Source organism: Ascaphus truei, chromosome 5 (assembly GCF_040206685.1).
Source record: "Ascaphus truei isolate aAscTru1 chromosome 5, aAscTru1.hap1, whole genome shotgun sequence".
Classification (NCBI taxonomy): Eukaryota; Metazoa; Chordata; class Amphibia; order Anura; family Ascaphidae; genus Ascaphus; species Ascaphus truei.
Window position 1 is genome coordinate 233105813 of NC_134487.1, and position 24659 is coordinate 233130471.

The window sequence follows — 24659 nt, forward strand, 5'->3', positions numbered from 1 at the left end:
TACAAAGGACTCGGGCCATCCCTTAAGGTTGGAGGAAAGGAGATTTCACCAGCAACAAAAGAAAGGGTTCTTTACAGTAAGGGCAGTTAAAATGTGGAATTCATTACCCATGGAGACTGTGATGGCAGATATAATAGATTTGTTCAAAAAAGGTTGGACATATTTTTTAGAAAGGAAAGGTATACAGGGATATATCAAATAAGTATACATGGGAAGGATGTTGATCCAGGGATTAAGCCGATTGCCAATTTTGGAGTCAGGAAGGAATTTATTTTTCCCCTTATGAGATATCATTGAATGATATGACTGGGGTTTTTTTTTTTTTTTTGCTTTCCTCTGGATCAATAAGTAAGTATGGATATAGGATTAAGTATCTGTTGTCTAAATTTAGCATAGGTTGAACTTGATGCACGTACGTCTTTTTTCAACCTCATCTACTATGTAACTATGTAACTATGTAATATAACAATCCAATAATATGAATGGAATGAGAAAGGCTTGATTGATCCTATAAACTGAGTCACAGACACACTATGGAAGTGCTATTTTAATACATGAATTATATGATGGAGGGTTCATCCTATAAACTGTCACAGACATTAGAAAAGGCTTGCAATGTTTTAGTGATCTTAAGTCTTATAACAAAGGAGCCATTTAGTTCTCCAATTAGCAAATAAAACACTTCTACAATTTGACGTTCACTCTCTATAGGAGAAGGTGGTGAGTGTCTGAGACAGACAAATAAGAGAGAGATGTGTGTGTGTGTGTGTGTGTATATATTATTTTTCACTAAGGAAGTTGTGCAATCACAATTTTTCCTTCATAATGCTAAGGTAATCTTATTTCTGCTTTTGCCCGTTTTAATTGCACAGAATCTCATATAGCATAAATGCTTTATTCATTTAACTCTTCAGGCACTTTCACGTATTTAACTATGTTTAGTCCACAAGACAATAAGTAATAATATACATTTAGTCATCAGTACCTACTAAAATTGAGCTTGATGGGGGTAGCATGCTTGATTCGTTTAATTTTTTTTTCCATTTTGGTATTTGTAATAGTTTTTACTCCTATGCTGCCTGGGGCACGACCTTGCAGAAGAGTTAATACATAGATTAAATGTATTTATTTATTTTAAATCACTTTATTTAAATATATATGGATATATTATATAAGCACTACAAATTGTTTGGTTCGGAGCCACTATTTAAACAACGGGGAATAGAGAGAAATCCGATTGCTATTATTTGGAGCCAGGAAGGAATTATTTTTTTCCTTTAAGAGATATCATTGGGTGATATATCTGTAGCAGGGCCATCCCTGGCTACTATTCTACCCAATGGGCTGGCAGTAAACCCTGGTACTATGAGGTTGCCAGTAGTTGGTATGGGGTTTCCCCCCCTCACCTTTGGTACTGCACTTGAGTGACTGCAGAGGGTGGTACATACTATTGTAGCTGGGACAATGGGGTGCAGGGCCTCCCTAAAGTTAGAGTGCGTTCCTTCCCCACCTGAGGAAGGCAGGTCACACAATTGGGAGCCTGAAATTGGGGCCTTCCCATGTGCTTTTCCCTCCAGGGGAGAGTGAGTGTGGACGAGGTGGGGAAGAGCTAGGATGGCTGCGGGTGCCCTTGGCCTGTAGTGACGGTCCAAGGACCATCTTCTGTGATAGCTGATTTGACAGACTGTATCCGGCAGAAGACTGCCATGTAACTGTTACTGCAGAGTGTAGTAATAAACCCGTTCCTGTTTTGCAAAATACCGCCTTCCTGGTGCATGACCTTACTGGGGGGGAAAGGTAATAAGTTCTACCGTGGGAGATCACCTTCAGTTCCTGGAGCCTACGGCAGATGGAGGCGCTGCACTGCTAAGGAGATATGTAGGGTATGAACCCCAGAACCTGTTCCTGTGTCCCCACTACCATCGGCGGACGACTCAGCCTTCCTGTTGCCAGCAGGTATATGCACCACACACCCTGTAATGGCCCCTATCTGCGATTGGGTAGGGGAAACACCGTTACATATCACGGTTTGAAGGTTTTTGTTTTCCTTCCTCTGGATCAATATACTGTAAATAAAAATATAGGATAAGTATCTGTAGTCTAAATTTAGGATAGGTTGAACTTGATGGATGGATGTCTTTTTTTCAACCTCATCTACTATGTAACTATATACAATTAGCAGTATGTGGAATAGCCACAATGGAATCAGACAGGGCAATGTATAAGAGACTATAATGTTATGGTGGGTGAGAGTTAGAGAAACTCTTCACAGTACAGTAATAACAGTAAAACTGCATCCACGTGTCTCACACAGACTCCAAAATATTTTTTTAAAAAACAGCAAACGAAAAAGTTGGCCACACATTCCCAGGAACCCTTTGCAGACAGAGAATTCAGCTATGTTTTCCCAGGGCAAAAAGACATGGTGATGATAATGAGGAGTTGTAAGCATTAAAGAAAAAGTACAGGCTTAGGTGTTCATCTCCAAAGATGGGAGCAGCTGTGTGGATGAGGCACGGTTTAAGGCTTGTAATATAGTGCGCGTAATTTAAGTCGCGCCCCCTGCCCTCTTACCTATTCTCTGGCATCTCCTCTGTAACGTCATCGCCATTTGACGCCGCGTTGTCATGGCAACGCGTCATTGCAATCAGAAGATGCAGGAGGAGAAGCCAGATATAGAAGGTAAGAGGCAGTTACAGAGGCCCCACGCTGTCCACGGTAATCAGTCTAAATGTTGTGGGGAAGAGCGGGTGCCCACTGTAAGCACGGGGCTCGGATCGGTGCCCCCCATATATATGCTGCGCCCCCCAGGCTTAGGATGCCCAGAGCAAACAATGTTATACTTTGGGCACCTACTGTGTTGTGCAGTTACTTCATGTTTGTTGTACACCCACAACAAATTCTGTCTGAAACAAATTGGTTGCTAACTGCCCTTGGTACAGAATCAACCCGATACCTTACCCCAATTCTGCACTTGATTATTAGCAAACAGTGTTCTTAAATCTCTGTGATACCCATGTTACGCTATGCAAAATAAGAGTACATGGGCCCACCTTCGGTGGGTTACAAGCAACCTTATTGCGCTTTACCATCTTAGGGATGCCCTGTGAAAAAGACACAAAGTAACTGGCATTGCCAAGGATCTTAATAACTCAAGATACCTGTGGAATACATGTACAAAGCAAACAAGACACGCAAAAGCCCAATAGTACTCTGACAATCTTCATCAAAATACATCAAAACCAGCAAACTTCTGGATGGTCATAAACAATATATTCCAGCCTTCCAGCCAACAAATATCAAAAAGAATAATATTACTCTGACAGATCCCACTGACATAGCAAAGGCATTGTAACAGGGACGTATCACTGTTTGAAAGACACTGCCTCTAAATCCAGCAGCGAGTTGGTTAATTGCACACAGGCAATCAACCAGATTCCACCTGGCTGATTAGGACTCTGAGAAAAGCCTGATGTGAGAAACAGGAGAGGGATTCCTTAGCTCACATTTGGGCTGGCAGAACGAGAGCTGAGAAGCCTGCACACAGACATTGTCTTGAGCACGGGAAGAAGTTCTCCAACCGGAGTGATGCGGTTATGCACTGCGTGGCAAACAACGGAAGTTGATGCGTGCCAAAATAGAAGAAGTTGCTAACAACTGCTCGGTCACTGAAGCGGTACTTTATTTCATGACTGCAGCATACAGGTAAAACGGGACCCTCGGGAAGAACCTCTGACACGTTTCGCGCATCCGTGCACTTTGTCAAAGAGTAATGTTCTTCTCGATAGTCATGCTGAAGAAAATCTAATTAAAAAATGTGGAATATAAAAATTTAAATTTATATACAAATTTCCGTAAGAAATGTATCCTATAAAAAACAATAGTGAGGTCCCTATTTGTCTTAGATTTTTTGAAATGTTACAAAATACATTAGAATTCATTAAGATATGATTTGAATTTATCATTTTGATTACATATGTACTCGCCCAGGTAAAAGTAAGGAAAAAACTACCAATAGGGTCATGATTCTATTAATCTTACTAATAGAGATCAAATCAACTTATATTAAACAAAGTTGCCATAATAATACTGTATAATGATTAATCCCTGTGATTTCTAAGAAGAGAATCACAAACTGAACCACATGGAAGAAACATATCTGATTAAGGGGATATATCTACCAAGGATATGGAAACATACAAATACATATATGTATGTGTAACGGGTATTCCCTCTGGTGTGACCCACCCAATCTCATATTGGCCCCTGTGGTCTATCCAGCCCCCACTACATGGTCGTGTCTGGTGGTGCACCTGTCGGCAACAGGATTCCTGAGTCTCCCGCATGATGGTGTTCGGGGATTGTCAATCCAGACAGGCAGCTGAGATAGTGTGTGAGTCCTACCTATATCACGTGCAGCGCCTCCACCTCATCAGGATCTCTGCGTCCGCAGGGAGATGGGTCTGATGAGGAACTCCTTCTTGGTGGTGACTGGAGAGTAATTTCACACTCACACAGTGGGGTTGTCTTTGAACAGGGCATCTTTATTGATGTTGGTATGGACAGACTGCCCTTTGCAGCGTGTAGCTCAGCCGCACATCTCGCCGTACTGTCCCTTGAAAAGGTACGCCCTCCCAATGGAGTGGGATCCCCTCTCCCCGTAGGGAGATCACCCCTGTGCCGGGTCCCTGGACACAGTGTGGCCTTGTCAGGCTTGATGTAGAAACGGGCCACTAGTTATTGCACTAGTGGGCCCTTCATTTCCCAAGTCTCAACACAGACTTATTCCTGCAACTCTCTCCACCGCTCTCCCTCCAACACACTAACTTTGGGCAGTGCTGTGCCTTATATACCTCAGGAAACAGGCACATCTCTGATGTCACTAACTGTGGACTCAGAGCATGTAGCCACTCCCATCCATACATAGGGCACCTCACCAGGGTGTGAGCGCAAACCTCCATGATTACTGCTGGCATCCCTGTAACTTACCAGGTTTACTGCCAGCAGGAGAGACAACTGCAGACCATTTTACATGCATGGCTACATATGTATATATAAACATTTATGCATATGAGTACACACACACATATATCTTATGTCAGGAAATGCTTCAACTCCCAATCTGTATTTATCCTGCAAGGGTTCAATGTATTTAAAGAAAATATCCAGAACATCTCTCTTTTATTGAGAATGTTCTGTCTATCACCCCTTCTAATAGGTAATGAGACATATTCCAGACCACTAAATCGAAAACTATCAAAATTTCCCTGTGGACAACTTGAAAAGTGTCTTGACACAGGAAACCTTAGATCCTTCTTTTTTATGGATCTTAGATTCTCCATTATCCTTATTTTAAGTGGTCTGATTGTACGACCAATATAATTCTTCCCACATCCACAATGTAAGATATAGATAACGATCAGTGTTACACGTTATGAAACTAATAATTTTATATCTATCCTTTGTAACTCTTGAAGAGATGGATTTGATTGGTTTTGCATGTTTGCACATACTGCAAAAACCACATTTCTGAAAACCTTTTAGAGATAAAAAACCTTTAGTTGATTTTACAGGAGCTCTAAACAAACTCGGTGATAAATAGGTTGAAAGAGTGTTAGCTTTCCTAAAGGTAAATGTAGGTTGTATTGTATTGTATGTCTTTATTTATATAGCGCCATTAATGTACATAGCGCTTCACAGCAGTAATACATGTGGTAATCAAATAAATAACAGATAATATAAATAACAGATCATGGGAATAAGTGCTTTAGACATAAACGTAACTTTAAGGAAGAGGAGTCCCTGCCCCGAGGAGCTTACAGTCTAATTAGTAGGTAGGGAGAACGTACAGAGACAGAAGGAGGGAGTTCTGGTAAGTGCGTCTGCAGGGTGCCAAGCTTTATGCATCATGTGTTCAGAATGTTCACAGTGCTATTCGTATGCTTCTTTAAGCAAGTGTGTCTTAAGGTGGGTCTTAAAGGTGGATAGAGAGGGTGCTAGTCGGGTACTGAGGGGAAGGGCATTCCAGAGGTGTGGGGCAGTCAGTGAAAAAGGTTTAAGGCAGGAGAGGGCTTTAGATACAAAGGGGGTAGAAAGAAGATATCCTTGAGCAGAACGCAAGAGTCGGGATGGTGCATAGCGAGAAATTAGGGCTGAGATGTAAGGAGGGGCAGAAGAGTGTAAAGCTTTAAAAGTGAGGAGAAGAATGGAGTGTGAGATGCGGGATTTGATCGGAAGCCATGAGAGGGATTTCATGAGGGGAGATGCTGAGACAGATCTAGGAAAGAGTAGAGTGATTCTGGCAGCAGCATTTAGGATAGATTGTAGGGGAGACAGGTGAGAGGCAGGAAGGCCGGACAGCAGGAGGTTACAGTAATCAAGACGGGAGAGAATGAGGGCCTGAGTTAGAGTTTTAGCAGTCGAGCAAAAGAGGAAAGGGCGTTTCTGTGTTATATTGCGGAGGAAAAAGCGACAAGTTTTAGAAATGTTTTGAATGTGAGGGGCGAATGTGAGAGAGGAGTCGAGTGTGACCCCTAGGCAGCGTGCTTGGGCTACTGGGTGAATGATCGTAGTTCCAACAGTGATGTGGAAGGAGGTAGTAGGGCCAGGTTTGGGAGGAAGTATGAGGAGCTCTGTTTTAGCCATGTTGAGGGCCATCCAGGATGATATAGCAGAGAGACATTCAGAAACTTTGGTTTGTACAGCAGGTGTAAGGTCGGGTGTTGAAAAGTATATTTGTGTGTCGTCAGCATAGAGGTGATAATTAAACCCAAAAGATGTTATTAGGTCACCTAGAGAGAGTGTGTACAGAGAAAAGAGAAGAGGTCCCAGGACAGAGCCCTGGGGTACCGCCACAGAGAGATCAATAGAGGAGGAGGAGGTGTTATCAGAAGAGACACTGAAAGTACGATGGGAGAGGTAGGATGAGATCCAGGATAGAGCTTTGTTACGAATACCAAGAGTATGGAGAATATGAAGGAGAAGAGGGTGGTCCACGGTGTCAAATGCTGCAGAGAGGTCGAGTAATATGAGCAGAGTGTAATGACCTCTGTCTTTGGCAGCATGGAGGTCGTCAGTTATTTTAGTGAGGGCTGTTTCCGTGGAGTGAGCAGTGTGGAAGCCAGATTGTAGAGGGTCTAGGAGAGAATAGGTGTTGAGAAAATGGAGCAAGCGAGAGAATACAAGACGTTCAAGGAGTTTGGAGGTGAAAGGCAGGAGGGAGACAGGTCGATAGTTAGAAAGACAGGTAGGGTCAAGCTTGCTGTTTTTGAGTAATGGTATGACTGTTGCATGTTTGAAGGAGGATGGAAAGGTTCCAGAGCAGAGGGAGGCGTTAAAAAGGTGTGTGAGTGTAGGGATTATAGTAGGAGCAAGAGGTTTTAGGAGATGGGAGGGAATGGGGTCAAGAGGGCAAGTGGTAGAGGGAGAAGAGGCGATCAACAGCGACACATCCTCCTGAGACAGTGGAAAAAGAGTCAAGGAAGGCAGGAGGAGAGTTAGGAAGAGGTGTAGGATGGGAGGAAGAAACAGAGGGGATGTTCTGCCGTATGGATTCCACCTTTTCCTTAAAATAGTCAGCAAAGTCCTGAGCGGAGATTGAGGAAGGAGAGGCAGCTGAGGGTGGTTTGAGTAGAGTATCAAAGACAGAGAACAGTCGGCGTGGGTTAGACTTGTGCATGTGCATTAGTGCAGAAAAGTAGGCTTGTTTAGCTTGCGAGAGGGCAGAGTTGAAACAGGATAGCATAAATTTGTAGTGAAGGAAGTCTGCGAGAGTGTGAGACTTCCTCCAGAGACGTTCAGAGGAACGAGTGGAGGAACGTAGCATGCGTGTGTGGGAATTTAGCCAGGGTCTAGGGTTAGAAGGGCGAGTGTGGCAGAGAGAAAGCGGGGCATGTAGATCAAGAGACGAGGACAAGACAGAGTTGTAGTTCCTGACCAGGTTGTCGGGTTCTGTAGCAGAGCTGAGAGAGGAGAGGGAGGAGCGTAAAGTGGACTCAAAGTCAGGTAAGTGAACAGAGCGCAGGTTTCTGCAGAACCAGGGGCTAGATGGAGGTGGAGAGGGGGAGAAGCGAGATAGAGAGAATGAGATGAGATGATGGTCAGAGAGAGGAAAAGGGGAAATGGAGAAATCGGAGAGAGAGAAGTTCTTAGTGAAAACCAGGTCTAAGTAGTGGCCATCCTTGTGGGTGCTGGCTGCAGTCCACTGTTGAAGGCCAAAAGAAGAGGTTAGAGAAATAAAGCGGGAAGCCCAAGGGAGAGAGGGGTCATCAATGTGGCAATTGAAGTCCCCAAGTAGAAGAACAGGAGAGTCTGAGGAGAGGAAGAAAGAGAGCCAGGATTCAAAGTGAGAGAGAAAGGCAGAAGGGGGATGAGTAGAGGTAGGTGGGCGATAGATGACCGCCACATGGACAGGGAGAGGAGAGAAAATCTGGACAGTGTGAGCCTCAAAGGAGGGAAAAGCAAGAGATGGAGGAATAGGAAGGGTTCGGTAACGACAGAGAGAGGAGAGCAGGAGCCCCACGCCTCCACCCCTGCCATCAGTGCGCGGAGTGTGGGAGAAGGAAAGGCCACCATAGGAGAGGGCAGCTTCCAGAGCAGAGTCAGACTGAGTGAGCCAGGTCTCAGTTATAGCAAATAGGAGCAGAGTGAGAGAGAAAAAAGTCATGTACAGAGAGGAACTTGTTAGAAAGGGAGCGAGCATTCCAAAGGGCACAGGAGAAAGGGAGAGAGGAGGGAGGGTGGCAGGGGATGGGTATGAGGTTGGAGGGGTTGACACCAGAAGGAGTAGAGGTTGCAATTGGCAGGCGAGGACGAGCGCATGTAGGAATAAGAAAGGGACCAGGATTGGGAGAGATATCCCCAGAAGCAAGGAGGAGAAGCATGGATAGAAAGAGGATGTGTGAGGATGATTTGTAGGGGTGTTTTTTAGTGCAGGGGATATAGCTGTGTGGTGTCAGAGGACGCAGGTAAGAAAGGAGTTCATGTGAACAGAGAAGTGGTGAAGGAAGGAGAGATGGAGATATATGAATAGAGTTTCAGACATACTGAGGCTGGTAAAAAGAAGTGCATAATTTGAGAAGAAGTGAAGTCACAGCAAATATAAATGGTAAAGGCAGCATCACAGCAGTAATGATGCAGTCTGGTATAGATGATATCCTCCTTTCCAGCGTAGTTCAAATGCAGGAATCAGGGCCTGTTGGGGTGTCCACTTCTTCCTCACTTCTTTTGAACTTCCTTTTAAACTTGAGTTGTTCAGTAGTCATGCCACTTATAATGGGCCACTTGGAATATGGGCTGCAGGCAACCATAAAAGGTTTTAAGACTGAATCTAGTTTAAGAATGTGCCAATGTTTCATTATTATAGATCTAATGTCATTGGAATGATGACTGTATTGTATTATAAACAGCAGATTATTGCTGAAATCATGTCGGTCACTTATTTAGATCTGGTGTTTGAAGTAATAGAATTGTTCCTCAATAGGTCTGCCCTTGAAATATTGAAGGCATTTTCAAAAGCGGTCTGTATTTTGTCGCATCCATAGCCTCTTTGTCTAAATCTAAGAGCTAGATCCCTGGACTGTTCAATGAACATATCCATGCTTGAACAAATCCGATTAAGTCTTAAGAATTGGGCCTTCGGTATTCCTTTGATCGTAAACCTTGAGTGGCTACTGGTCGCTCATAATAAATAATTTCTCGAATTCTCTTTTTGATAAATGTCACTCTGAATAGAGTTGTTTATCAATAAATAAACGAACATTCAAATATTGAATGTGCTGTATATGAGCAGTATATGTAAATCGTAAATTGAAATCGTTGTTATTCAGAAATTCCATGAACATTCTCAATGAATCAGTGCCACCATCCCAAATCAAGATAAGGTCGTCAATAAATCTACTATAAAAAATAATATTGTGCCTATATTTATTGGTGTCACCGAAAATATGTGTTTGTTCCCAATAGCTCATAAATAAGTTAGTGTACGACGGTGCAAAAGACGTGGCCATAACAGTGCCACGTTTTTGTAAATAATATTGATTATTGAATAAAAAATAATTGTGTGTTAGTAGAAATAATATAGATTCAATAATAAAAGTGTTTTGTGAATGTGAAGTATAAGAAGTGCCTAAAAAGTACTGAATGGCAGAGATGCCGTGTTGGTGATTAATAATGATATAAAGTGATGTGACATCAAGTGTTACCCAGGTGTACGTGTGTAGCCAAGTAAAGTTATGGCGAGCATTGAGAAGGTCTGTGGAATCCCTTAAATATGACGGTAATTGATGTACCAAGGGTTGCAGGAACCGATCAATGTATCTAGGTAGACCATCTCCCAAAGATCCAATGCTTCTCTTTTGGTCAATTTGTATTTGCCTTAGATAATCTTTTCTTTTAATATGTTTCTTTATTGTTCTTTATTGTTTTTTTAGTTTTACATTGATTGTATTGTATTTGTCCGGCATTTGTTTGTTTGTTGCCGGGGGTAACTGCCACTTGTACCTCATGTGACACTGTCCGTGGAGATCTTTCTCTATGGGGAATGTTACCTTTAGACATACAGGGGCGGTACTTCCGGTTCTGTGCTGCTACAAGTGTTGGTATCCTCGATCCTCGAGAAGAACATTACTCTTTGACAAAGTGAACGGATGCACGAAACGCGTCAGAGGTTCTTCCCAAGGGTCCTGTTTTACCTGTATGTTGCAGTCATGAAATAAAGTACCTCTTCAGTGACCCGGCAGTTGTCAGCTACTTCTTTTATCTTGGCACGCATCAATTTCCGTTGTTTGGCATGCAGTGCACATCCACATCATTCCAGTTGGAGAACTTCTTCCTGTCATCACCATCGGATCGTTTGCACGCTCATCCAGGAGTTCGTTCATGAAAATTAAGTAGTGAGTACCCTTCGTTTTGATACTTAATCCAAAGTTATTGGTCTAGCTCCAAGGACTTATCATTAACTTATCTGAGGGTCTGGAATGTCACTTTTTGTGTTTTTTTTCAGACATTCCCAATGTGCTTATTACAGTATATGAGTAATCACCTTATATGGGAGCTTTTTCTGACCTGACATGGTACTATCACAGTGGGCATACTTTTATTGCTCTGGATGACTAACATTGGATATCTTTACACTTATGAATGAGAAGATTTTTTCAAGTTATGTGCCTTAAATTATATGTTCTGCATACTTTAGAGCCCTGATTGAAGGGGGTTTCTCCTCCAGCTCTTGTACTGTCTTGAGCACAAAGGCTGTACTGACATCAAGACACCCAGAGACCTATATTTCCTGGACACAGAGGACCCAGGAAACTACCAGAGACTGACATGGAGTGCCATCTGCTTAAGGTACCTCCTGGGACTTTGGGGTGATAGGCTGGTAATTGGAATATCCCTCCAGTCCCGCAGATAGAGTCTGGGAAAGTAAGTTAGCCCTTACAAAGGGATAGGGGTTTGTTATTTTGTTGTTTTTATATGTTTTGCCTGGATAAAGGGAAGAAAGATGGAAGACAGGGCATACAGATTTGAAAATAACAAAAGTATTTTATTAAAGCTAACACGACGTTTCGACCGCAATGGTCTTTATCAAGTGCCGAAAAATGGCTTAATGAACAAATCACAAATGATCCCTTATATAACGCCCACAATGCCCACTGAAAAATCAACCTTGATGTAACACAACTGTGTATGGCTGCCTCCTCATCATCCGTCGACATCCAGTCTGATGTGAGGAAAGCTACTCCTCTCTCATTATTTTAATCTCCTGCATAATATCCAATGAAATGTCCTGACTCCGTGAAGTCATGTGAGCCGGATCCCCCGACGTGTCTTTATCCTCTCCTGGAACGCATGCGCTGCGTGTCACGATTCCCCCGCACTGCGAGTGTATGATGTAGAGCTCCTGGAATGCATCCTTCCTGCATTGCGTGTCATGGCCTCCTTGCGTTGCGTGTCATGCGTCCTGGGTTACATGCGTCGTCACGATGCATTACTCCGGTTGGTGATGCTTTGGTCAGCTGATCTCAACGCCTCCTCAGTATTTGTTGCCATATTCGTTCGTTTCGTTTGTTGCCTGGATAAAGGAACAGGCTCAATAAAGCCAAGATAAAATCTCACCCAAATCGGTCTCCATTATATGTACCTCTGCACACATCTTATACAGGCATTCAATTCATACTTTGTGTGGTATGCTACTCCCCTACTCTCAAAACACAACACTAACAACATTCATAAAGCCCAACTTGTGAGAACAGCTATATGTCCGCTCCCGCCCAACAGTGCTTACAACTTTCAATTTGTCCCAGTATCGGAAGAGATTACACAAGCCTGATCTCCTGCAATAAAAGTTCCTATGACTCTGTGCCCCAGCCATTGCCATACCACTTGCTTCCCAAATTAACTCTATTTTATCTTTAGGCCATATCCCACAGACCTGGAAAACTGCCAGAGTTGTCCCAGTCTACAAGTAAGGACAAAAAATGATCTCCAACTACAGACCAATTCCACTTCTCCCAATACTATCCAAAGTCATGGAAAAATATGTTCACTCCCAATTAAGCAATTACAATACCAAGACAAATTTTCTTAGCCAACTCCAATCTGGCTCAAGCCCTAACCACTCCACGTTAACTACCCTCTTAAAAGTTCTCAATGAGATTCAGTGTGGAATGGAACTGGGACAACCTACTGGTGCAATATTCCTAATGACAGAGCTTCAGATCAGAACAAACTCTAACACCATTCTAGCCCCTGTCACTACTTTTAAATATCTGAGCATATGGCTTGACTCCCATTTAACATTTGGGTTGCATATTGATACTCTGACGTTCAAAACCTATACCAAAATGGGTGTACTTTATAGGAACAAATCCTTCCTAAACCCGCTGGTCAGAAAGAGCATCGCACAGCAGATGTTAATGCCAATTATGGGGACATAGTATATGGTACAGCACCCCAAACTCACCTTACCAAACTCGACACACTCTACAACTCAATATACCCCTTTTGTCCTACAATGTTACTACAACACACATCACTGCAAAATGCTCAAATAACTAGGTTAGCTATCTCTTGAATCCAGGCGCAAAGTACATTTTTTTCTGTCTTGCCTTCAAATACTTTCTGGACAAGATGCCCGCCTATCTGAACAAGCTCATCACCACTACCATATGCAGCTCTCATCACCTGAGATCTGACTCCATAAGACTTTTCACGGTACAAAGATTCAACAAAGAATCCGGTCGCTGCTCCTTCTCTTACCGAGCACCCCACAACTGGAACAATCTACTCAAAACCGCCACCAGTTTAAATTCTTCAAAGACTTCAGCTGTCTCACATTTGAATCTTGTCTGTTTTTTGCAGATTAGGGGCACAGCCATCGGCACCATGTTTGTGCCAAGTTATGCGAACATCTTTATTGGATTTGGGAGGAGGATTTCATTTATCATCATAATCCTTTTGGCGCCAGCCTGGTGCTATCGAAGCGCTACATCAATTATTTTGAAAAATACATTTATGGACAGGAATTACCCTCTGTCAGAAATTCAAGAAGCTCAATCCAAAGCAAGAAATGTAAATAGAAGTGATATTTTAAAAACAAAACCCAAAAGCCCAAAGAAAGGCACCTTAAGGTAACATGAAATTTGAACCCGGTCAATCCAAAAATTTGTTTAAGATGTGGGAAACCAAGGGAATAAAAAATATATTGCAGCTGGTAGATACAGAACGGGAACACTTTACAGGCATACCCCGGTTTAAGGATACTCACTTTAAGTACACTCGCGAGTAAGGACATATCGCCCAATAGGCAAACGGCAGATCGCGCATGTGCCTGTCAGCACGTCCTGAACAGCAATACCGGCTCCCTACCTGTACCGAAGCTGTGCGCAAGCTGGGAGACTATAAAGCCTGTTACAAATGCCTTATTTACATCAGTTATGCACGTATATGACGATTACAGTACAGTACATGCATCACTAAGTGGGGGAAAGGTAGTGCTTCACTTTAAGTACATTTTCGCTTTACATACATGCTCCGGTCCCATTGCGTACGTTAATGCGGGGTATGCCTTTATGTCATTTGAAGAGCTTAGAGTTAAGGAATTCCCACAATCTCACTACTTCCATACATGCAGATCATACATTACTGTAAGAGCCTTGAGAACTATAAGAAAGAGATATTAGAAAACAACATTTTTGATAGCTACTTTAGGACTGAAAATAATATTACATATTTGATCTCTGAATTATATGATTGGATCCGAGATAAAGACCATGGCAAGCAATTGCAAAAAGTGGCAGCCAAGTGGAACAAGGACTTCCCAGAAATAACTGAGATTGACTCTTTGCTGTTAGGATTGGGTAGAACCAGGATAATAATATCAGAGACATGGAGGGAATTGCTATTTAAATTACTACATAGAGCATATTATGCGTTTGATATACAATAGAAACAGATAGAAAAGGATCAAAATAAATGCCCAAAAAGTCTGCTTATTAAAGCGGATCTAAAACACTGCCTATGGGAACGCCCATGTATATCTGATTTTTGGGACCAGGTTTTTGACAAAAGTGGTAACTGTAAAGGAACCTCTATCGGTTTTATTTGGGAACATGGAGGGGTGGAAAGAAGTTAGTGGGGACTCAGGAATCCCAAGGATTGCTGAAATTATACTCCTGGCAGCTAGAAAGTCTATAATGGTGCAATGGGTGAAGTATGACCTTCCAAACTTGGAAACGGTTAAAACATATCTCACTCAGCTAATGACCTTAGGTAAAATGGAAACGGAGACCAATAAGGAACAAAAAACTGAGAATTTCTTTACAAAATGGGAACCCTTTATTGACTCCCTACCACAGAGTGAAAGACCAAATATATCAGGCTTTTGCGCACACATCCTTGAGTCTCTTGCGGCAAATTGCACAAGGTCATAGAAAAAAGGGAGAAGCCATGGGACACTGCTAGAGTAGAAATGAGGCTGGTAGTAGGTAAAATGAAATCACTTTATTGGGCATATATGCTGAACATCTAAAAACAGGACACTTCCCCTGACACGTTTACCACCTCACAGGGCGCTTTTTCAAAGGGAAACCTTTGAAAAAGTGCCCTGAGAGGCGGGAAACTCGTCAGGGGAAGAGTCCTGTTTTTAGATGTTCGACATATATGCCCAATAAAGTGATTTCATTTTACCTACTACCAGCCTCATTTCTACTCTAGCAGTGTCCCATGGCTTCTCCCTTTTTTCTATAATCTATTACTTCATTGGGAGCACGCTTCGGAAAGAGGACCTAACAGGAAGTGCTTATACCATTCTATTATACCTAATGGACTTTACCCGCAGTTGCGAGTGATGCCGGAGCACTAGCTGCTTTGCTAGGGGCTGGATCGGATCACACAGGGACCTCCCACCAGGGTGAGTCGCATCCAGTGACGTCACAGCCAGCTTGACGGCCCGGACGGGAGCGCACCAGGATATACAGGCACTGTTGCGGCAGATCGTGCAGAGCGTTTGGCGGAGGAGACCCCGGAGCTATTTGGAACAGGTGAGCCTGCCTCTGTATACACCGTACAATACATTAGATGTACACACATCATTACGGGGAGGCAGGATAGGCTCTCATGGCTTCACTGATGGGACACTCACAGACGGATCTCTGTTATCACTTACTCTGTATTCTGGACATTGGTGACCTGTCATCTACCTTCATCAGTACCCAGCTTGGGCATCGCTCCCACTTTAGGACTTATGGATTGCACCTTGTTCCTTCAACCACATATCATATCCACGTGACCTGCACTGCATTTTACCTTGAAGCACATACATGGGACTTGTCCTGTTCTTTATCTTGTTGCACAAGGTCATAGATGAGGTAAACAGAGGGAGAAAAGAACCAGGTTAAACAGGTATCAAGACAGGAGAACAGTATATCTCAACTCAACGTTTGTAATATGTGTCTAACTAAAGTTACGTTTTGTACATTCTGTGAGTTAATTATTTAATTTACAAATTGTGTATTTTTGAGTTAAGTTTGAGCATCTGATTTATACCTTTTTACTTGTATATATATATATATATTATTTTCTTTTATGTATAATTTAAACATGGAAAATTGTAAAGATGTGTTGAAATCTGGCATGTTTACCAGCAATGCTAGAAAATCAATAAAAAGAACAATGAGAAAGGCACCTTTATTCCATGTATCACTCAGTTTAATAGAGAATCCGAATAAATAAATATGATATTAAGAAGCATTGCCATGTCTTAAAGCAAGATTCAATTTTAAAAGAATACCTACCAGAGAAACCACAGATTTGTATTCTCCAAAGACAACAATCTTAAAAATAAATTGGCCCCAAGTATGTTAAAATACAAATGAAATGAAATGCTGAATAGTTGGATAGATGATAAACCTAAAGGTTTTTTTTCCAAATTTACTCGATGCAAGGCATGTAAATTCGGTCATCAGAAAACAAACTGCTTACATCACACGTTACCAAAAAAACTATTCAAAATGTCTATGTTTATTAATTGCAGGAGTGAATCGGTAATTTATATACTGATTTATCCTTGTGGACTCCAGTATAATCAGAATACCGGAGCACAGTAGAAATATATCCATATATATACCCATTCAAGAAATACCGCAGCTCAGATCCCCCATGGATGCTATATTTGGGGATAGACGCTATAAAAATGAATAGGAGAGGTGGTAACAAGTTAAAACACATCTCAGAACAAGAATCCTATTGGATATATAAACTAGGCACCCTGCAATCTCTAGGTTTAAACATTGATATTGATTTAAACTAATTTCTTACATAACCTTACATTGTTTTGTCCTTTCTATCTATTTCCTTCCTTTTTGCCTTAATTTTATGAGTCCCTTAGGTCTAGAATGTATTTTCTTTTTATCTCTTTGTTTGAGAATTGGCAATTTTTGTCTTTTTAACTTTTTAAGGATATTACTTTTCTGTTATGCTGCAGTTTGCACGGCATTATCGTAATAAATTCATAATGTCTGTTATCTAATACTTTTACCCATTTGAAATGTGTGTCTAAGTCATACACTTGGTGGTATTCAGTTCCACAATTTGCATATTGTCAATATATTCCTTTGATTATAACATTAACACGTTTTGTCTCTTTTAGATAATTTTCTCATACTATCTTATTGGATGAAAATAAATTGTTGAATTGTTTGCACATTGATGTGAAGTGTTTTGTAATTGTATGCAATGGATTTTTATGTGGTAATTGCACCGTGATGACATCATAGAATGGTACAAATAGGATGTCCTCCCATTCTGAGAAATTACCGAACCCCTGAGGAAGCTCATCTTTGAGTGAATCACGTAAGGTTAAAACGCGAGGTATAGTGGGACTGCTGTGACCTCTACACTGCTACGGGAACACGACCGGCCTCATTGGTGACATCATTGGCCGGCTGCGCACGCAGACGGAAGCTGCGGAAGACCAGTGCTGAGGAGTGGAGTCTCTGGTCAATATACCTCTTGACCCAGAGTGGTCAAATTGCTTTTATTTGTCTTGGAGCATGCGAGTTTGGTCCTGCATGTCTCTTTTTTTGTATTTTACATAAAGCTGCATTTGCACTATGTCCTGTCTTTCTCTTTTCTTCACATACACGACGGACCTCTGAAACGTACTACAGCATACTGTGCCTCTTACATCCACTTGGAGGTATCGCTTAGTGATAAAAACGCTCGTTTTTCTCTCACATCATGCGAGTCGAACAACTAGTCTTTATGAGCACTTGTATATATATATTTCTACATAATCGCTCTATGGTTTTTTTTTCTGCTTTTATTTTCACATGTACCTTGACCTAAAGTTTGCACTTTGTATTCGCAACTATCTTACCATGTGGATGTTGGGAAACATCCTGAACTGAGCTGCATCTTGCCCAAGGTTTTGTGTATAATGATCAATACCTATTCACACCCATTATCACTTTTGTCCTTTTCAATGGACCTTAATCACTTGATTTAAATTGTATTCACCATTGGTGGTTGCTTTGCACTTGTTCTCTTTTTTTCCGTGACTATTGTCTGTTAAATACGCCCATAACATATATTGTCCCGAACTCTCCCATCAGCCCAGACCAGCATGCTGCCTTTTAGTTCCAGCAGCCATCTTGAGCAGTCATCTCTCCTATCCTGGTAAAGTTACTGATTTTAACCTATCCCTATATTTAGCATTTAGCCCACTTCCCTCATAGCTCCCCTTCCTTTCCATTGCTCTCATGTCCCAGTGTTCCCTCAGTACTTTCCCCCCTTTATATTTGTATGTTGTTGCCCCAAATAAACACTTCAGCAAGTAAGAAGGTTCCCTTGCCTGATATAAGGGATTGAGTTAAGTTGCCTGTTCCTACTCATCTATTAGGGTGTGCTTGGGCCAGAATAATGTGTAACGATGTATTGTCATGCCCAGGATATAATTGAAAATGAGAGGTAACAACATATTTCCTGGTAAAACATTTTGATAAATAATGTTATACCCTGGTACCTCAACTGTTAAATTGTATTGTACAATGCACTGGGTGATATGCCCCATCTAATATGGAGAGCATTAAATTAAAAAGTGGCAGCATATTATAAAAGACAGATATGACTATACTTCTCACAATTGTACACTCACTAGCTGACAGTATTTGCCAATTAATAAAGGTTATGTAAATGATGTCAATTGGCTTTTGCTAATAGGTTAAATGCCACAGACCAGGTCACATTGTGGTTTAATGTTGCTGGGATACATTGTGTAGGTTATAGGGAGGGCAGCAATAATGAGCTCTATAAACAAAATACGTTCCAGCAGGAAGCAGCATTTGCTTTGTGGTTAAAGTGATGGATACTGAAGCAGGACATACGTTAAACTGGGTACCAATTTGTACAAAGTGAAATGGGCACCATCAAGCAGTGTGACCCACTACATTGATGCTAACAAACTCCTGATTATATTGCGTCTTTCCAATAAGGCACAATGGCCCAGATTCACCAAAGGGCGCCAAGCTCCGGCACACCGCTCCCATGCATTTTTATGGGAGTACATGTCACGATTCCTGGTGTAACTATGTAAGGCACAAGATTCCCCCATCTCCTGCGTGCACCTTGTTCGGAGCACACAGGCTCAGAGGGTTCTATTTATATCTGGAGGAGCAATATTCCTTTTCCAGCAACCTTGTCTCGCAGGGCGTTTAGTGTGTGTTTTTTTTTTTTTTTTTTTTGTCACATTCATCCTTCAGGCCTTGCAGCTGCTGGTTGATCACTTAGTTCAGATGGGACGTTGTTTAGGATCAAAAACTGCTACAAATCCTATACCAGCTTCTTAAGAGACTCACTGGCTCGGACAATATTAGCTGCAACTTTATCTTGCTCCACTTGGGTTGCACGCGAAACCTGATGTACTTCAAGTTTGGCTGTTTTGATGATCTCTGAAGTTGTCCATGACAGATGTAATATCATTTAATCTCAGTCAACCAAAGCATGCACTGGAACCATCACCAACATTTCCCTATTCACCAGGCTTGAGTCAGTCAGTCACTAAATAATTCCTTCACTATTAGACGGAGGACCAAAATGCCACTAATTAATTACAAGCCAATTTGGGTGGAGTGCAGGAATGGTGTATTTGTTTTCTATACATGTAAGGCCAAGTCTTTTCCTAGCTGCATACTTGATAAAGGTATTGAATGTTATAGTGTTAATCTCAGTTCACCCAATTCTGTTTCCCTCAATAGGAAAGTCTTATAGCCTAAACCAAATGTATGAGGGGAAACGCAGTCCTATAAAACTTCTATAGGGTCTGTGACTAGGTTTATAGTAAAAATGGAATACAAGGGAGGCTCCGTCCTATAAACTGAGTCATAGACCTATATACAGTATGTTCTATAGTATAAATGGAATATAGCATGAAGGCTTCTTGCCATCATTCCCCATGCTGAATAACAATTTTGAATGGCCCAGTCCCTTCCATCTCCCCATGAACAGCTGCTTGTTCAGTTTTGTGATGTGTGTGTAAATGAATAAGTCCAATTAGCCATTTCCTGCTCTCTAAGATGAGACACCAGGGACATCATTAGTCATTTCAATTAGCAGGAATTAAACACCCCATGATTTTGGGGGGGGGGCTGGGGTGTAACACGGAGGGCAAATATTCTCTGGGGATCCCTAAAAACAGACGCTAGATATTAACCCCATGAGGGTAGCATTGTCACACAGAAAGAAAGATTACAGGACACTGACAATCAACACATTACAAGTGCTCACCTTCTGATTAAAGGGTCAGTCCCTCTTATGATCAATGTAAACTCCGGCCAGTGACGTTTAACAGAGGGAACAAAGCACAAGTATGAGCATGTTTAAAAAATTTGTTAAAACTTTCCACATTTTCCGGTAAGACAAAAGCTTTAGAGGGTTTTAATTACTCTATCCAGCATGTGATCAGTCTGTCAGTCCTCAAAACTAGAGGTAAAATTACTGTCCGCTGCTTGTATAGTAATGATAATGAAGCTGATGGACATTACTTGCTCTCCCTTTTCTCCGGGAACACTGGATTCCAGTAGTTCAGCTACTGCACTCATCGGTCTCACTAACGAGCTTCTGGAGAAGTTGTGGCTCAGTGAGTAAAGGCCCTGACACTGTAAACAATGACACTGACTTTGAAGCAGGGGAACCTGGTTTATCTCCTGGTGTCAGCTTGGGACCTTGGGCAAGTCACTTTATCTCCCTGTGCCTCAGGCACCAAAAAACATGGATTGTAAATTCATCTGAGCAGGGACCGTCTGTAAAATTCTTATGTGCTACGTACCATGCACTACACCAGCGGTGCGCAAACTGGGGGGCGCGCAGTTTACAGAAGCCCCGCACGCTTCCCGAAGGCGCTTAAATTAAGTGCCAGGGGAGCTGCAGAGCCTCTGTAAAACTTTACTTACTTTGGCTCCACACACGTCGCCATGGCAACGCGGCATCAAATTACGCTGCGAGGTCATGTGCCATCACGTTGCTATGGCAATGTGACTGCATGACGCCGGAGCCGAGGTAAGTGGGGGTGAAGGGGGGCGTGGGGGTGAGGTGACCGCCGGCAGGGGGGGACAGGGAAAAGTTTGCGCCCCCCTGCACTACACTACAAATGTTAAGCGCGTTGCGTCCCATTGGGAGAAAAGCGCTATATGAAATAACATTAAGTTATTAGAACTCTGCAAACTGAAGACAGAGCAAAGCTCGACATAGCCCTCAGTCTGATCAGCAAAGGCTCTTAAATAGGGTCAGATATCCCTCCTGTCTTTCTGATTCACCACTGTGGGTAGCATATGTGAGCATGGAGGGCGTCTCTATATAAAACAGAGAATGATTTATTTTATTGGACTGGTATATAGAGACTTCATTGCATTCGCTGAGGCCATAATGCGATGAAACGCAGAATGTTAGAGTTTTCATAGAATGTAATGACACTGATCACCACATAATATCCCATCACACTTGCCAGCGGGTGTAATAACCTCCATCTGTACACTGGCCCATCATTTCAGAATTCAGCGTTTGAGGTTTGTATTCTTTATTTTGTTTGTGGCGGTTTTATTTCATTTCTGCTTTCAATTCATATAAATTAAAGTGACACACACAATCTAAAGTGTTCTGAATATGTGCTATATTCGGTGTCCTATATATCTCTGAAAGCACCACCACATCCCAAATTTTTCATTTAAATTATCAACATTTTGTTAGAGAGGGATCCTGTGATTTAAATGCCCTTCAAGGGGGACCTTTTTGAGTTTTGGACTATTCAATAAAGATTTTAAATGCCCTCTAAAGCTTTTTTCTTCTTTTATTACCAGAGAAGTGTTAAAGAGTTAAAAAAGTTATTTAAAAATACATCAAGTTTTCCGATTCTGGGGGGGGGACAGGGGAGGAAAAGCAAGGGAAGTTGAGAGGTGGGTAAGAGGAAGCCGGGGGGGGGGGGGGGGAGGAGAGGGAGAGAGCAAAGCCGGGGGGGGGGGGGGAGAGGGAGCAAAATTGGGGGTGGGAAGAGGGGGAGAAATGTCGAGGGGGGAGAGGGAGAAACAAAGGGAGAGAGTAAAGTTGTGGAGGAAGAGTGGGAGAGAGAAGAGCAAAGTCTGGGGGGGGGGGGGGAGGTAGGACAGGGAGAGAGACACAAAGTGTTCCTTAATAATAATTTTACAAACCCAGGTCCCAACATAAAACCACTTTCAGAAACTGTACTAAAAGGACAAAATGTATTGAAAAAAACCTTATATTTTAAAAACACAAATATATTTTCTATTTTGTTACAAAAAAAAAAAAAAACACAAGTCACATTTTCAAGAAGTTTTTTTTTTCCTTTTTCATAAAAAAAGAAAAAAAGAAGCAGAATGGTAAGAATTAGATATGGGAAACGGAGGCGGCAGAACACAAGTGGGAAAAAACATGAAAAATCCCCTGAAATGCATGGGAGAGATTTGTTTAAAAAAAAAAAAAAAAAAAAAAAAAGAGAGAAGTATTAACACTTTCAGTGCCAGAACGGCAACGTAACTGCGCCGCTGCCACAGTGTGTTAAAAGATGGTCAGAATTTTTCGTTTTTTTTTTGTATTTTCTCCCTTCCCCAACCCTTCTTAAAAAAATATGTAACATACAAAAAAAAAAAAAAAAACCTCATGAGAAGCATGCACCTCAACCACGCTCGTATGTACAATTTACACTTCCCGCAAATTTGCCGCGCTCGGGAGAACCAGCGAAAAATCGGGTGTTATTTTTTTTTTTTTTTTACTCTTTTTCCTCGTTTTTAACAAAAGCGTTTTATACCAACTACAGGAAACGTATCAAAACAATTTGGAAAAAGGAAGTGATCCGCCACGCGGTGTGTGACGGCATCAGGTCAAATATTGACCAATAATTCTTGTGGTCTGGCGGGCGCCAGTTTGTGTTTTAACCCACTGGATGCTGGAGGGGTCACGTGGACGTATACATTGCTCCGTGTCTTGGTGTGTGTCCTGCAGTGGGGTTTGTGCAGAGCAATGTATAACGCAGTATACAGACCCACAGAGCAATGTACCCATCCCCGCATGTAGAGCAATGTAATGATCAGTTCTAGAGAGAAATTAATCTACACGTGTAGTTCTCCGCAGACACCGCCGCTTGAATGGGCAATGTATACCTCACCGCAGAACCGCATAATGTCTTTTCCTGATCTGCAGAGCAATGTGTTTCATCTGCATTAGAGCATTAGACATGATACAGGGCAACAGGCTGGATGCAGAGCAGTAGTGTCCAATGCTGCAGTGCAGAGAAGTGTCCGTATCTGCAGGGTAGTATATATGTCGGATCCCGCTCTGCAGAGGAGTGTAAATGCCAATGCAGTGTCCATAGTTGCAGAGCAGTGTATATGCCAGTGCAGAGCAATATCAGATCCCGCTCTGCAGAGGAGTGTAAATGCCAATGCAGTGTCCATATCTGCAGAGCAGTGTAGGATCCAGCTCTGCAGAGCACTGTATGTGCAAATCTGAGAAGCACTGCCACTCTCGGGTGGCTTTGACCTGGGGTTTCCGGCAGCACAGCAATCTCGCCCCCCTAACCAATTGTGTCAGTCACCGTTTTTCGTCACCAGAGAGAGTGGCTGGACCTGCATCAGGGGCAGCGCATGCAGACCGGACGGGAAGACCCCGGACTGAGATAAAATGGAGGACGTGAGCGGGATAGGCCGGGACAGCAGTGGGGAACCCACGGGCCCGGAGAGGCTGGAGGACGGCGGGGACTTGGAGGCCAGGAAGGCAGCGGAGTGGCTGAGAGATAGCTGCACTCGAGCTTCGGGTTTGGTGGTGAGGGAAAGCGGTTGTGCCTGCTCTGAGTGGGTGGCAGCAGGTGCAGCGGGTGAGGCCAGTGCAGCAGAGGGGGTAGCAGGAGAGTCCAGCATGCTGCCATGCGAGGAGGCCGGGCTGTCACACGACTTATCCACGGGGTGATGCTGGACGCACAGCTTCTTGGTCTTATAGGTGGGAGATACTGCGTGAGAGAGAGAGAGAAAAAGTGTGGTCAGGAGAGTTGTGGCGGTGGTAGAAAGAGTTGTCGTGGAGGTTGCAGAGGTAGAAAGAGTGGTCGTGGAGGTGGCAGAGGTAGAAAGAGTGGTTATGGAGGGGGAGAGAGAAGGTTTAGGGTGGGGAGGGAGAGAAGGGTCAGGGTGGGGGAGGGAGAGAAGGGTCAGGGTGGGGGAGGGAGAGAAGGATCAGGGTGGGGGAGGGGGAGAAAGGTCAGGGGCGGAAAGAGTGTGAACGCAAGAGATAGATCTGGGAGGGATAGAGAGCGATCAGAAAGAGTATATATAAAATAAATATAATAGTTGTTACACAAGATGTGACAGGAATAACAGTTAAAGAAATACCAGTAATAAGAGCAATGGTTAAATAGCAGCAGTAGTAAAGAGAGTAGAGGAGTAGTATGAGGGGTATATTGGCGCTTACTCTCCGCTTCCTGCATTTGCTGTGGCTGCTTCTCTCTCTTCCGTTTCTTCCTTTTTCCCTGGGGGAGGAAGGGGAGGGGGGGGGGAACAAGGAGAGAAATGAGACCCGGGTCAGAATTCCTGGGGTGACAGATTTTACTTGCTACACCTAGCAGGCGCTGCACACCCCGCTATGCCATTGTCCCCCCGGAGTAA

The 24659-nt window shown here is 42.7% G+C and overlaps 1 protein-coding gene across 1 annotated transcript in view; it reads right to left on the reverse strand.

The window, feature by feature from the left end:
• Nucleotides 1-22478: 22478 nt before the first annotated feature.
• The window catches only part of TCF7L1 (transcription factor 7 like 1), an 82258-nt gene continuing 80077 nt past the window's right edge, over nucleotides 22479-24659 (reverse strand). Inside the window, exons 11-12 of the mRNA XM_075601730.1 lie at nucleotides 24466-24523; nucleotides 22479-24010 (exon numbers count right to left, since the gene is read on the reverse strand). Coding sequence (XP_075457845.1) covers nucleotides 23592-24010; nucleotides 24466-24523 — 477 coding nt within the window. The 3' untranslated portion in view covers nucleotides 22479-23591. The remainder of the gene's footprint in view (nucleotides 24011-24465; nucleotides 24524-24659) is intronic.